Below are 13,774 nucleotides of genomic sequence, written 5' to 3' on the forward strand. Positions count from 1 at the left end.
CTAAATCACCACCGGATGCCTCAATGTAGGGTTGAGGCCCTTTACAAGACCTCCAAATTCAAGAGAAATGGACCTCATCCCAACAACTAATGCACATCAGACTAGAACTCAAGCCCTATTCATCTCCTTGCATGCTTTCCTCCCTCGGATAGCTGAATCCTTGGTGCTGGTCTGTACGGGCACCACCACAAGCATGTTCTACCTTAAGCAGGGAGGAACCAAATCGCTATCTTAGCAAGCACAATAGCTTTGGAATTGGTTAACAGAGCATGGAATTTACCTGAAAGCTGAGCAAGTACTAGGTCTTCGAAACACTAGCAGATGCCCTCAGCAGGACAAATTTTGCTTGTCTGAGTGGCAGCCAAACCAGTGTAAGCTGGACAAGACATTACCACGATAGGGGAAACAAGCATTGGACCAGTTTGCAACAAACACCAAATAACTATGCCAGCAGATTCCCTGTCCCAGGATAACAGAGGAAATGTCCTTTTGATGCAATGGTCTGGGATATACGCCTATGCGCCCCCCAAACACATACAAGAGAGCAGAACTTGGGTCATCTGCTACTGATTGCCCAGGCAACACTGGTTTTCAGAGCTTCTCCTCCTCTCAGAGGAGAAGTCCAATACCTTCTACAGACGCCAACTCTAACCAGGAGCAGGAGCCAGATAGGTCACCTGGAACCAGCATCTCTTCAATTGTATGCGTAGCTCCTGAATTCAGTGAATTTCAAGATCTGAACATATGAATATAAAGATCCGCCACGTCTCAAGTAGAAAGCACCAACAAGACTAACGGATTAAAAGGGAGAGGATTCTGTCATTGGTGGCATCAAAACCTCAGAGCAAATCCTACCATACCTACTTCTCAGAGTCTAAACCAGGCCTGGTCTACTCCTTGGTAAAGGTCTATTTCTCCACCATATAAGGATACAGATGCTCACCTAAGACTTGCTCTTTGTTCCACCCGAATTGCAAAGCAATTTATGAAGGGGCTCTTTTGAACCTTTCCTCTGACGAGAGCTGCTCCTCCTGAGTGGCATCTCAATTTAGTTCTATCACAATAGAAGCAACCCTTTGAGTCCATTCATAGGGCAGACGTCACATCTCATGTGGAAGGTTGCTCTTCTCACTAATAGCCAACAGGCGAGGTCAGTGAAATGCAGGCTTTAACTACCAAGCAACCTTTTCTATGCTTCACAAACGACTGGTTCAGTATGAATCCTAAATTCTCCCCTAAGGGTCTGTCACAATTCCACCTAAAAGCCTGTTATTATCAGAACTTTCCCAATTCAGCCACACCAGTAGATCAGAAACAAAATTAAATTACTCAATGTTGTTCATAGGAATGTTTATTCTGTGCCACTATACATATGTAGATTCATTGAGATATGCGTAGATATTGAAATGTTCAAGTGACGATAATGTTAACCACCATCCTCTATGGGTACTTACAGTTGTATTACTACTGCTTGCTATTCTGATTCAATCCATGAAAGATACCCCAGTATTGGAGTTACTTACCTGTAACTGCAGTTATCCAGTATTGGCCATATCAAAACTATGTGAAAGAACGCACCAGAGGGGCAATGAGTAGTTGCAACGAAAGCTCCAGTATCTTGTGCCACTAGACACAGTAAGACCTGGGTCGCAGGTTTTAATTCCTAAAAGCCCCCAGACTACAGTCTCACCTTAGATCCAGTATTTTTCCTAAATACTGGAGCGCACACTAGTTTTCCAACCTACTCTGCTTGACCTACCCATCGGACCACAAATCTGGGACTCAGCAAGACGCACGTCAGTTATGCCTACCTTACACTAATAGATCACAGGTGTATACTCTGGGCAGAGACTACAATGTGGGCAAGCATGTGAGCCACAAATATTAGGAGGGGGCGGAAGAATAACTGATATCTATAATGTAAATATTAAGTGTGAACACATACAAAGGTTCAAGCTCCTAGTTCTAACATTTAAATTCAGACTTTGCTCAGATACCCTTTGGCATCATACATCTGCACGCAGACTGTCTGCTGTGCACCCTCACTAAAACATGGAAATGCTGCAAGGTAAACGTGAACCACCATAAAGAGCACTCCAAGACTATGATCAGGGCCATTGGAATTGTGGCAGGGTTAAGTAAATTATGGGGCAAGAAGAGGGAAATTATGCAGCACATTGCGATAGTAGTACTCCGTTATTTTGTCATTTTTAAACTCGGTGACAGTATTGGCATTGGTTGCACCCCATTAGTACCAGTTTAACACCCAAATATAGCAATTAGCAACAGAAAGGTGATCTGTACAGCTTTGAAAAGGGCCTTCCACTGTGTAGCAGCGCATGGAACTGGATTCGGCAGGTTTTTTTTAACTGTTTGAGCTAGAAGCAATTTTTTTTTTTATTATCAAAATCTGCACATTGTGTGTTAGACCTGGCATAGTTTATGCGTTTTCCCTGCTGGTTTTAGAGCTCTGGCATCGTTTATGTGTTTCCCCTGCTGGTTTTAGAGCTCTGGCATCGTTTATGTGTTTTCCCTGCTGGTTTTAGAGCTCTGGATACTTTACCGCAGCTGATCAGTGTACTCCCTGTGTAAATTGCGACTGGTTCTCCATGATTGGCATATTTGATTTACTTATAAGACCCTAGTACAGTGCACTGGGTCTGCCCAGGGCCTGTAATTCAAGTGCTACTAGTGGGACTGCAGCGCCGATTGTGCCACCCACATGAGTAGCCGTGCAAACATGTCTCAGGACTGCCACTGCAGTGTGAGCGCAGATTTATACTGCCCTGTCGACCTGGTTGGTGCACCCACTTGTCAGGCCCAACCCTTCCCTTTTACTACATGTAAGGTACCCCTAAGGTAGCCGCAAGGGCAGGGTGCAATGTAAAAGGTAGGACATGTGCGTTTTACATGTCCTCACAGTGAAATACAATTCATTTCAGTTTTCACTATTGCAAAGACTATCCCCTACAGGTTATCATTGGAGCTGCCTTGTAACCCCATACAAGTTTAACTCCCAACTGGGAAGAGATTGGGAGACACTGAAGTAAAAGAAAAAAGAAAAAAAAAAGCCATGCTTCGGCTTTCAGCTGCCTGTTCTCTCAGCAGCACCACCATGCAGTTCGAAAACCAACAGATCTCTGCAGTGCCTGCAAGATCACGGCAGCCTGTGTCAACGAAGTCAGTGGCACGCGTTCCAGCCACCCTGCTATATGGCTGGAGTAAACAACGCAACATCTGTTCCACCCCATCGACCCAACAGGACTGGATTTGGCGCGTCTTCCCTGTGTGCCAAGTTGCCTTCAACATGGCCCAGCAGTAAGGAACCAAGGCTATGTGTCAGGAGACAGTGCAGGAGGCTGGGATGAGTCCAAGGAATGAACGAATCAACTTCCCGGGGATAAACAGACGCATCGCTTTGCTTTTTCGGCACCTCATTTCCCCTGTGCCTGTTTTAGTCTGTGATTTTTGGCGCACCCCAGGTATTTTGGGATAAAAAGTGGATACAGTTTCCTAAGGTCTGAACTAAATTTTAACTGAAAATAATAACGTTGCTTGAATGTTGGATTTTAGTTTTAAACTATGCTTAATTCAGATAAATATTTTTCTAACCTGGTGTGTCTTTTTGTAGTGTTTTCACCGTGTTACAGTGTGTACAAAGGCTTTACACATTGCCTCGGAGAGAAGCCTGACTGCTGGTGCCAAGCTACCAAAGGGGGTGAAGCAGCTTGACAAACCCGCCAACTAGAGACCCCCATTTCTAACAATGCGGCAGATGGATTATGTGGCAAATAGACAATTATATGAAACTCGCTGCAGCCGCATAATTCCAATGCCCCCGACTCTGGCCATGATGCATGAACACCACGAGACTAGAGCCAGTGACAGCGGACGTGAACTCTTGAGACAGCCACGAGGGCCTGCAGCCTGGGCATCCCCAGCCCGCGCCCCCCCCCCCCCCTCCCTCTCACCTTGGACAGCACAAAGCGGTCGTTGTTGGCGTTGGCCGGGTCGGAGGCCTTGTACTTCATGGTGTGGAAGAAGAGGACGGACACCACCTCCGCGGCGCTGCAGCATGACGTGGGGTGCCTGCCAGGAAGGAGAGGAGTTAGAAGAGACGAGGTCCACCCTTACAAGCTTTATAAAGCGCCTTGACCACATTTACACCACCCTTACAAGTTCAATAGAGCGCCTTGACCACATTTCCACCACCCTTACAAGTTCAATAAAGCACCTTGAGGCCAAGGACCACCACCCTTACAGGTTCAATAAAGCACCTTGAGGCCAAGGACCACCACCCTTACAAGTTCAATAATAAAGCGCCTTGAGAGGCAGTAAGGGTACTTCAGATCACTGAGGAGGGTACAGAGTTGAGCCCCACGTGCACATACCAGAGTTTATTATTTTTTTTTTTTTTAAACAGACAGTCTTGCTCGCTTGGCTGGTTTACGCCAGAAAAGGGCACCCGAGAAAAGCTGGACGCGCCACAGATCAGAGCTGCACCCGGCGCCGGGTCGGCCGCCTGTCTCAGAGGTTTGAACCGAGGAGGGGGCGCCCCAAACCAGGAGCGCACCCCTTGGAAGCGCCCCTGCGCTCCGCAGCGCCGACAGGCCCAGCAGCACACGTCCCTCAGGCGAGGGAACTAAAGCACGTGTCACGTGCAGCCTCACGCGGCCCGGGTCACCCACAGCACCCTTAAGGGATGCGGCGGCGGAGCACGAGGGCCTTTCCCGCTGCCCCCCACCCCATGAAGATGGGGGAGCGGAAACCCACGTGCGGCGACCAGCGCGGAGGATGCACGTGATCAGTGCCCCCCCCCCCCCCCAACACGCGGGCCCCTTAGCCTCCATGCACTCACCTCCCCTCACCCCCCCAACACGCGGGCCCCTCACTGCACACACCCCCACCATCACTGCACAGCCGCCCCATTAACAAGCGGGCCCGTCACCCTCCCCGCACACACACCCCCATTCAACACGCGGGCCCCTCACCCAGAGTTGGAGGCGCAGGTGGCCCGGATGGAGTGCACCCGGAGCCGGTGCGCCAGGTCCCGGAGGCCCTGCAGGTGCTGCTCCTCGGGCTGCTGGTAGGAGGCCATGCTGTGGCGGGAGGGAGGATGCTGACGAGACCGGCGTGCACTGCTGCAGTGCCTGCCTGGAGAGCGCGGACCTTTAACTCCCACCTCCAGGAAGTGACTTCAGCAGGGGGCGGGATGGACCGACTTCAAGTGAACAGAGATAAGCCACTGGAGAAGGGCTGGGGTTCACTGGGGAACAGACAGGGACTGGGATGAGAGAGGGTGTGTCCCCAACGGTGCACGTGATTGGATAGGGGGCTGCTCTCACTCCACAGACACGTGACTTTCACCGAGGACGCGCGAGAAAACTGCCCCATGCGTTCGATTACCTCCATGTGATGTGCAGGACCAGTGCTTTATATGGACATGTCCAAGTGCAGGCAGGCAAGTTTCCCTGCTCCACGCGTGACGAGCTGCTCCTGGTTAGGTTTTTCCTTTGAATTATGGGATTTGTAGTCCTGATATCATTATTGAATAAACAAAACCACAAGTTCCAGAGTTCATAGAAAAAAATCTGGTCTGGAGTTGCTTATCAGTTGGACCTGGGAAACATTTACTATTTTTTTATTCAATGTTTTTCTATAACTCTTACTTATCCCAAGGGTATCAGCATGTTTTACATCATACAATATAGGTAAAAGAAAGGCAGCCTGCAGAAAAAGATTCAAGGTAAGGACGGCACAGTGTCGGAAGCTGGCTCTGTCTATACATACTACCCAAAATAAGGTATAAGGTGCACAGAGTCCAGTGGATCCCCAGAGCTATAACAGAGGCTAAATTAGATAATTACTAAGGGCTCTCTTTGCGGTAGTGTAGTCAAGCATTTAGGCTTATCAGGAGGGTGTGTTCTGTATTTATGGTGTTCACTCCATCAAGACTGATGCCACACACGCAGAGACAGAATCCAGACCAACTAGGTACGGTTAAAAAAGTTATACTTATGCTTTATTTCTAGAACCAAGAAGGGCTTGGCACAGGTAGGCAAAATATTCTTTCAAATCCACAACTTTACAGGGAAATGCAGTTGTGAGTGGAATAAAAAATTAGCTAGTTATCGCACCAAGAATTTTCAATTCTATTAAGGACACTGAGGCAAGGATTATGCTTCTCTTTCACTTTAATGCTACACACAGCAGCCAATGAAATTAGTATTATTGTAACAAAAAAACTACATATCCCATGATGCAAAACAGTACATCTCATCCTGTAATAGCACATAAGAGCCTGACAATACCGGATATCCTCCTCTTTCTTTGCTTCGAACCATAAGTCCATAAATAACTTCAACAGAAACATCCTCCAACGTGGAAGAACAGCCAACTGTAATGAAACTTCTTCAATCTGAAGCTTATTTAGTCCATCTTCTTCTCAGAACCATGAAGAATCAGAAATAAAGCCCGTAAATTCTGCTTAAAGAGACCGTAAGATCATGGGTGGGCCATTTTATTACAATACATGTAATATAACCGGGTGAGATAATCCTTGCCTCTGTGTCTTTAATAGAATTGAAAATTCTTGGCGCAATAGTTAGCTAATTTTTTATTCTATTACAGGACCGGAGGCTTCGTATTATGCTAGTTTAACGCTCTTGAAACACTACAGAGGAAATATCTCCCACCAGTTTATAATAAAACTGTTTAAAAGTAGATTCTGAGGACCAATCCGCTGAATGCATAATATCCTGAACAGTACATCCTAACATATAACTCTTAGAGGCCATGGCACCACGTACAGAATGGGCCCCAAACACCTGGGTATTAATACCCGCATCCTGCATAACATATTTCAACCATCTGGCTATAGTAGCCGCAGTAACAGGTTTGAATGGTTTCTGCAAAGCAATCAATAACTGCGTAACATCTATCAGTCGAAAATACCTTGTAGACTCTTCGTAGGCTTTAAGACATTGCACAATACAAAGCTTAGCATTGCTTGGAAAAGCATGATAGTCAAAACATCTAGACATTGTCTTAGTCCTGGCAGTAATATTAAAAGAGACTCCTCTGGAGTAAACACTCTACCTGTAATGTCCAAGGCTTTGACGTCCGATGAACGTCGATATGATGCAAGACATAACAGCATAGCCAACTTGGCTGAAAGTTGTTTCCTGGATAACACATCATTATGAGGCCAACTATTGAACAGCGAAATAACTAGAGAGACATCCCACAACGAAGTATATTTGGGTTTGGGCGGATTTGCTACCCTAATCCCTTTCAGAAGTTTGCAAACAAGCGGATGCATACCCACAGGCTTACCGTCAATCTGAGAGTGATCCGCCGAAATCGCGGAACGGAAATTGTTAACTGAGCAATATGCTAAACCTTCCGAAGCTTTCATGGAAAAGAAATTCACAATGCAGGGTAATCCTGCCCCCACGGGATCCACGTGTTGTTCCACGCACCAACGAATCCAGTCTTTCCAGGCTGAAGCGTATCTCTTCCAGGTAGAAGGGGCCCAGGCTTGGTCAATAAAGGCTGAAGCCTGCTGCGAAAATTCTGGCATTTGCCAACGTTTCCGGAAAGTCTCCAGGCCATCAGAGACAGATGCCCCGACTCTACCATCGGGTGCATCTCTCCATGAGGGCTCTTCCTGGGAAGGTCGCAACTGACTTCCAGGAGACTCGGAAACCAAGGCTGTGATTTCCAGAGGGGGATCACTAAGATCACCTCCGCCCTCTGACGCACTATCCGTGAGTACACTCGAGGAATCAATATGAATGGGGGAAACGCATAATTCAGGGACTGGGACCAGTCCTGCGTGAAAGCATCCGTCGCCAGAGCCAACGGATCTGGTCTCCAACTGAAGAACTGAGACATCTGCCGATTCAACCTGGAAGCAAAGAGGTCGATCTGGCAAGACCTCCAAATCACTTATAACCATTGGACTATCCGCGGTTGGAGCTGCCAATCGCTGTAATCCCTGAGGTGGCGTGAGTGCCAGTCTGCCACCACATTCGACTGACCTGGAATGTACTCGACTATGACCTATGATGACTTAGGCCAGTGGTTCCCAAACTTTTTTGACCCATGGCTCCCATGACCTAATTGACAGTTGGCCTTGGCTTCCCACCATTTTTTTGCTGGTGGGGGGAACACCGGGGCACGGCGCACACTTTGGGAACCACTGGTCTATATCATCCCATATACACAAAGGCAACTGTTCTAATGATGGACTGAGGGCTACGTCCTGGCAATCATCTGGCATGCCACTATGTTTATCATGTTTTGAGGTAAAAGCAAACAGATGTTCTTATTGAAGCTTTTTTAAGGTGCAGGTCCTGTCTGATACCGGCTACCTACAATTCTTTGCTTTAGTAGGGAGATTTCTGGCACTTCTCAGCACCTTTACAGCAATAGCATTTCATGATTTCCATGCACTGGTACATATAAGAGTCAGAAAATCATTTCTGCACATTTTGTACAAGAATAACTGACTATTTTCTTTTATGTTTTAGCACTTCCGTGCTTGTGTAAATGTATGTATAGGCATTTATATAGCGCACTACTTACCCGGAGGGTCCCGAAGCGCTTCGACCGCTGCGAAACCCTTCCTGGCTTCCCTGAGAGATGGTCCCTTAATGGGTATCTCCAGGGTGAGACCAGGCATCCCCGGCGGTCTGGTGGGGCCGTTAGTGAAGATGAGGCAAGCTAATGCCCAGAGTTGCCGAGTGTGAACGCTGATCAGAGTGGGCACCGAGGCGAGAGAATTATCGAGTCCGCTGACCCTGGTCCAGAAACCTGCCGCGCCGGGAATCGAACCCTGGTCCCGGGCCGTCCTCTGCTCTCGGGTCTGCCACCTCTAACCAGTGAGCCACACTACTTCACACTTGTGTGACTCGTTTTACTGTCCAAAATATGTTCTATTAAAATATAGACCTAACCCAAGCGAATATATGTCGATACTACGCAAACAATTTAATAGCATGGTTAGTGCGATGTTTTTACATCACTACTACCATAACTCCGCCTGTTTTAATTGTGAATGCTTTTACTTCGCAAATGCATAGATATTTTCTGAAAATGCTTTTACTCTGCAGGAAATTAGTACGGAGGTCTCTTCCCAGGCACCCTGCAGCAGACTTGGCTTGTCCTTCTGCATTCTCTCCTTCTTCTCCGCATCATCCTCCATCAAATGTATTACACAAGTATGTTTCTACTTATTTTTCTTAATACTCTTTTCTATTTACAAAGAAATGGTATACTGTTTTAAAAATATTTTATTCACACAGAGTGGGAGAGTCTTCTCTTCCCAGTTCCTACAGCAGTGATAATCCAGTAATCCAGTCATGCATGGGTAATAATTAATGCACACAGAGATTGGGGGAGTCATCGCATCCCATGTCCGGCTGCAGGGGTAATCCAGTCACGCCCGTTCTGCCCGCACAACCATTCAGCCCCGGAGGTCTCTGCCCAGGCACCCTACAGCAGTCACTTTTTACTCGTGCTTCTGCATTCTCTCCTCTTCTTCTCATCATCCTCCCTCAAAATCAGTACTCAAGTATCTTTCTTCTTATTTCTCTTCATAATCATTTCTATTTGCAAAGTAACATTATTCCCCTTTTCAATTTTTTAATTCACACAGTGAGTGGGAGAGCAAACGCATCCAAGATCCTGCATCATGAGTCAATTATTTCACACAAGGGGTGGGCGATTCCTCGCATACCAGGTCCAGCAGCATTTGTTATCCTGTCTCGCCCGTTCTGCCTGCGCAAACAGTCAGCCCAATGTATCTCTGCCCAGGCACCCTTCAATCCGCATTCTCTCATTATTCTCCGTATTATTGGTAGATTATCAACCCAAGCAGGTTATCCGGGGGCCTGCCTGTGTCCCTTGCTATTTCTACCATGATTCATCTGCTTTTCTTTGTCAGGCCGTTTTGCCTCGCATTCATCTTGTACTATGGTCTAATCAACACACTCAGGGTGCACCGTAGACCACACTTCACAGCGGATTGGAACATTTCTCAGGCTGCAGTTTCCACGACCCACATCCTGTGTGGCGCCCCTTGCATCTCATCACTGCGCACCTGGGTGCCGCGGCGCACACTTTGGGAACCACTGACTTAGGCAATATTGCCAGAAGTCCTTCGCTATCTCTACTAACATGGAGGATCTTGTACCTCCTAGTTTGTTGATGTAGCGCACTGCCGAGACGTTGTCCATCCTCAGAAGGATGCAACACAACACATTCTTGGGTGAGAGAGTCTTGATCGCAAATGAGCCGGCGAGAAGCTCTAAGCAGTTTATATGGAGATCTAATTCCTGTAGGGACCACCGTCCTCCCGTGGAAATATTTCCGCAACGCGCTCCCCAGCCCCAACGACTGGCGTCGGACTCGATGGCTACCTCTGGAATGCAGCCGAAAATGGCTCGACCGTTCCATGCCTCCACGTGGTCTAGCTACCATTGAAGCTCCTGACAGACCTCTGACGACAGAGGAACCAGATCCGTGTACGAGAGACCCTTCTGCAGATGCTGAATTTTCAGTCTCTGAAGAGCCCGATAATGAAGAGGGCCCGGGAAGATCGCTTGAATTGATGAGGCTAGGAGACCCACTATCCTGGCAATACCTCTCAGCGAGACAGTCTGTTTGGACAATAGGGCGCGTAACTCCTTCTGTATGTCGCGCAATTTGGACTTGGGAAGACTCAACTGAGCTGCGTGAGAATCTATCACAAAACCCAGAAAATCTACTGTTTGGGTTGGGCAAAGGACAGACTTGCTCTTGTTGACCACGAATCAGAGATTTTGCAGCGTAGCAATGGTCATGCACAAATGCTGCCTCGCCATGTCCTGCGTTTGCGCCATGATCAGTATGTCGTCTAGATACACTATCCGTTTGTCCCTGAGATAGGCTATCACAGGCTTCAATACCTTGGTGAAACACCTTGGAGCTGACGAAAGACCGAAAGGAAGGGCCAAATATTCGTACCACCGGTCTCTCCACTGGAACTGCAAGAACCTCCGATGTGGAGAAAATGTCGGCACAGATAGATAGGCGTCCTTCAGATCCAGGCGGACCATCTAGTCCCCCTACTTCAGAAGATCAGCCAAAAGATGGATACCTTCCATCTTGAAAAGTTTGTAAACCATGTAACCATTGAAATCCTTCAAGTTGAGTACCAACCTGTAACCGCCACCTTTCTTCTGAACCAGAAAAATATTGCTGCAGAAACCGCGAGGGCCCTCGTCACAGTGCACTATCGCATATTTCCGCAGCAATTCTCCTATTTCTGAATCTATGAAAATGCACTCTGTCTGGGACACCTGTCCTGAATGGGGACCTGAAAGAAATCCAGATGAAAACCCTGAACAGTTTCTAAAATCCAAGCATCCTGAGACAATTGAACCCAATTTTGAAAGAAGGGACGACTACGACCCCCCAGCGGGAGTGGGAAAATATCTGGAGCTCTCACCTGAAGATTCTGTGGCTTAGAAGCCACCACGATAGGCTCCCCTGTTGAACCTCCACTTATTGAAGCGTTGCCTGGTAGGGTAGAATGTTCCCCCCTCAGGTGGGGTCCCAATCGCCTCTACCATGGCCAAAGTCGCCTCTCTGGGGGCCTTGGAAAGACTGTCGGCCAAACGAGCGTCCCGGCCTCGTCCTGCCCAGTTAAAAACACCAGCCTGAACGGCTCGCTTTATGCCTGACTGGGCTTTATCGAGAGTCGTGAAGGTACCCATGTATTTTGCCACATCCTTCACAAAGCGGTCACTGAATAAATTGCTGTCTGCCAGGGGCCCGGTTCCGCAGCAGCAAGTTCAGTGAGGTTGGAGTCCATCCTCATGAGGAGGGACTTACGGCGCTCAGTTAAAATAGCGCATTTAGAGTTGCCCAAGAGGCATATCGCCTTCTGGGTCCAGCCGGCCTGAACGTGCGGATCCATCGCCGCACCTGATTCTTGTGCTTCCAACGCCATCTCCAAAAATTTGGCCAGGGGCCCCACAACATCCAGGAGCTTGTCCTGGCACCCCCTCCACGCACGGTTGATGCCCTTCTCAGGGTCTTTCGCAAATGTTTTGAGAAAGGTCAACAAGCTAGAGCCAATGTCAGGAGTTTTCACAACTTAGTCTGCAATATCCGGCCTAGGGCACTCACATCTGAGTCTATTCCTGACTTCTTTGTCAAAGCTCTTCTGGAGATTGTCATGTATATAAACAGCGACTTCCGGTGCCGGTAGCCAATCGGATGACCTTGGGTGGACAATGTCTGCGGGGTTGAAGGGTAAAGGGGTGGACCTAGGCGGAACGGGTTCCACATTCTTGGACTTCTTAGCCCTTTTTGTTGGAGGAGACTCATCAGGGGTATCAGTGTTAGTAGTGTCGGTGTCCGTATCCGTGTCCGGAACCTTGGACTTGCTGTGATCAGGGCCAGGCAATGAGGACAGGGAATATGGGTGTGGCCAAGAGTCAGGAGGTGAATCAGAAGGCGCACCATCCTTTTTGTAGGGGAAGTGGCAACATTTTTCCAACTGCTTAGTGATAGGCTTTAAAGCAGTTGCCAAGGCTTGTTGAACAGTTCCCGGAACTGCCTTCTCCAGGGCCTTGTCGACGGAATCCTGACCGATGCGTCCAGGGCCTAAACAATATTATCCTCCATGGAAGGGTGAGCAACTTCCTCTTCATAAACCTCATCCTCCTCATAAGTAACCCAATCCTCCATGGTGGAGCCAAATTTGTACATGGACTTGCTCATGAAGATGAAAGCAGTAAAGCTTGAGAGGAGTAGGGGGGGGAGCCAACCTACAGCACAAAAAACAATAACCAGGTACCTAGCTCCTCAGCCAAAGTCTGTAGTCAGATTCTTGCAGCCCTCAGGGCGTAAAAAGGAGCAAAAGAGCAGTAAATAATAAAGAGGAGGTGTGCACCCTCCAGGCCCAGCGTTTTTTGCAGACTGCCAAGCGTAAGAAGTCAATCCAGCAAAAAATCCGAAAGGGAATGGCAGAGAAACCTAAGAAAACGGGCAGTAGCGATGTGCGTAGCCCAATCCTACCAAAAACAAGCTCAATTGGGCTACGCACATCGAATAAAAATAATAATAATAATACACATTTGTAAAGCGCGAACACACACCCGTAAGGGTCTCTAGGTGCTGAGGGCCGTCTGGAAGATTAAGCAAGCTATTGCCCAGAGTCACATGGTGCTGGGCTAACCTGCCGCTGGAGCAAGGGATCGAACCGTGATCACCAGATTCCAGCGTCAGTCACCCTGGCCACGGCGCCACAACTCTCCCCTAAACTAACTATAAAATCGAAAGTAGTAGCTCCGAGCGTCTGCGGCCAATGAGGGGGGCCTCGCGATCAAATATATATGCCTATAAGCACCCCGTCGTCGGTGGGTCGGTACCGGTGAAGTATTGATACTCAAATGACAACTGCAGCAATCGCTGCAACCGAGGAGCCCGACGCACGGGTAAACAGATGCCCCTGCTGCCTGACTAGCGGGACGCGCTCCTCCCGTGAAGAGGAGTCGTGTCCGGGAGCTCTGTGCTCTGTGCGAGGTTCGCACTTCACCAGGCTCCGGGCCTCACAGGGACGCACCGGTAAGGCGCGCGCACACCCCCAATGACAGCGGGATGGCGCGGTCGGCCAAAAGTCGTCCGTAAAGCTTGCTGGCAATAAAACCACAACAACAGCAATAAGAATAGTGCAGGCACATGAGATAAAACAGCGAGACAGCGCGCAAATTAGCGTTCA

At 48.3% G+C, this 13,774-nt stretch overlaps 1 protein-coding gene across 1 annotated transcript in view; it reads right to left on the reverse strand.

Moving 5' to 3' along the window:
* Nucleotides 1-5,278, reverse strand: part of TKTL1 (transketolase like 1) — a 35,168-nt gene extending 29,890 nt beyond the window's left edge. Inside the window, exons 1-2 of the mRNA XM_086940249.1 lie at nucleotides 4,992-5,278; nucleotides 3,972-4,089 (exon numbers count right to left, since the gene is read on the reverse strand). Of these exons, the coding sequence (XP_086796375.1) occupies nucleotides 3,972-4,089; nucleotides 4,992-5,098 (225 nt within the window). The 5' untranslated portion in view covers nucleotides 5,099-5,278. The remainder of the gene's footprint in view (nucleotides 1-3,971; nucleotides 4,090-4,991) is intronic.
* Nucleotides 5,279-13,774: the final 8,496 nt, after the last annotated feature.

The sequence above is a fragment of the Lissotriton vulgaris genome, chromosome 10 (assembly GCF_964263255.1).
Source record: "Lissotriton vulgaris chromosome 10, aLisVul1.2, whole genome shotgun sequence".
In the NCBI taxonomy this organism is placed as follows: Eukaryota; Metazoa; Chordata; class Amphibia; order Caudata; family Salamandridae; genus Lissotriton; species Lissotriton vulgaris.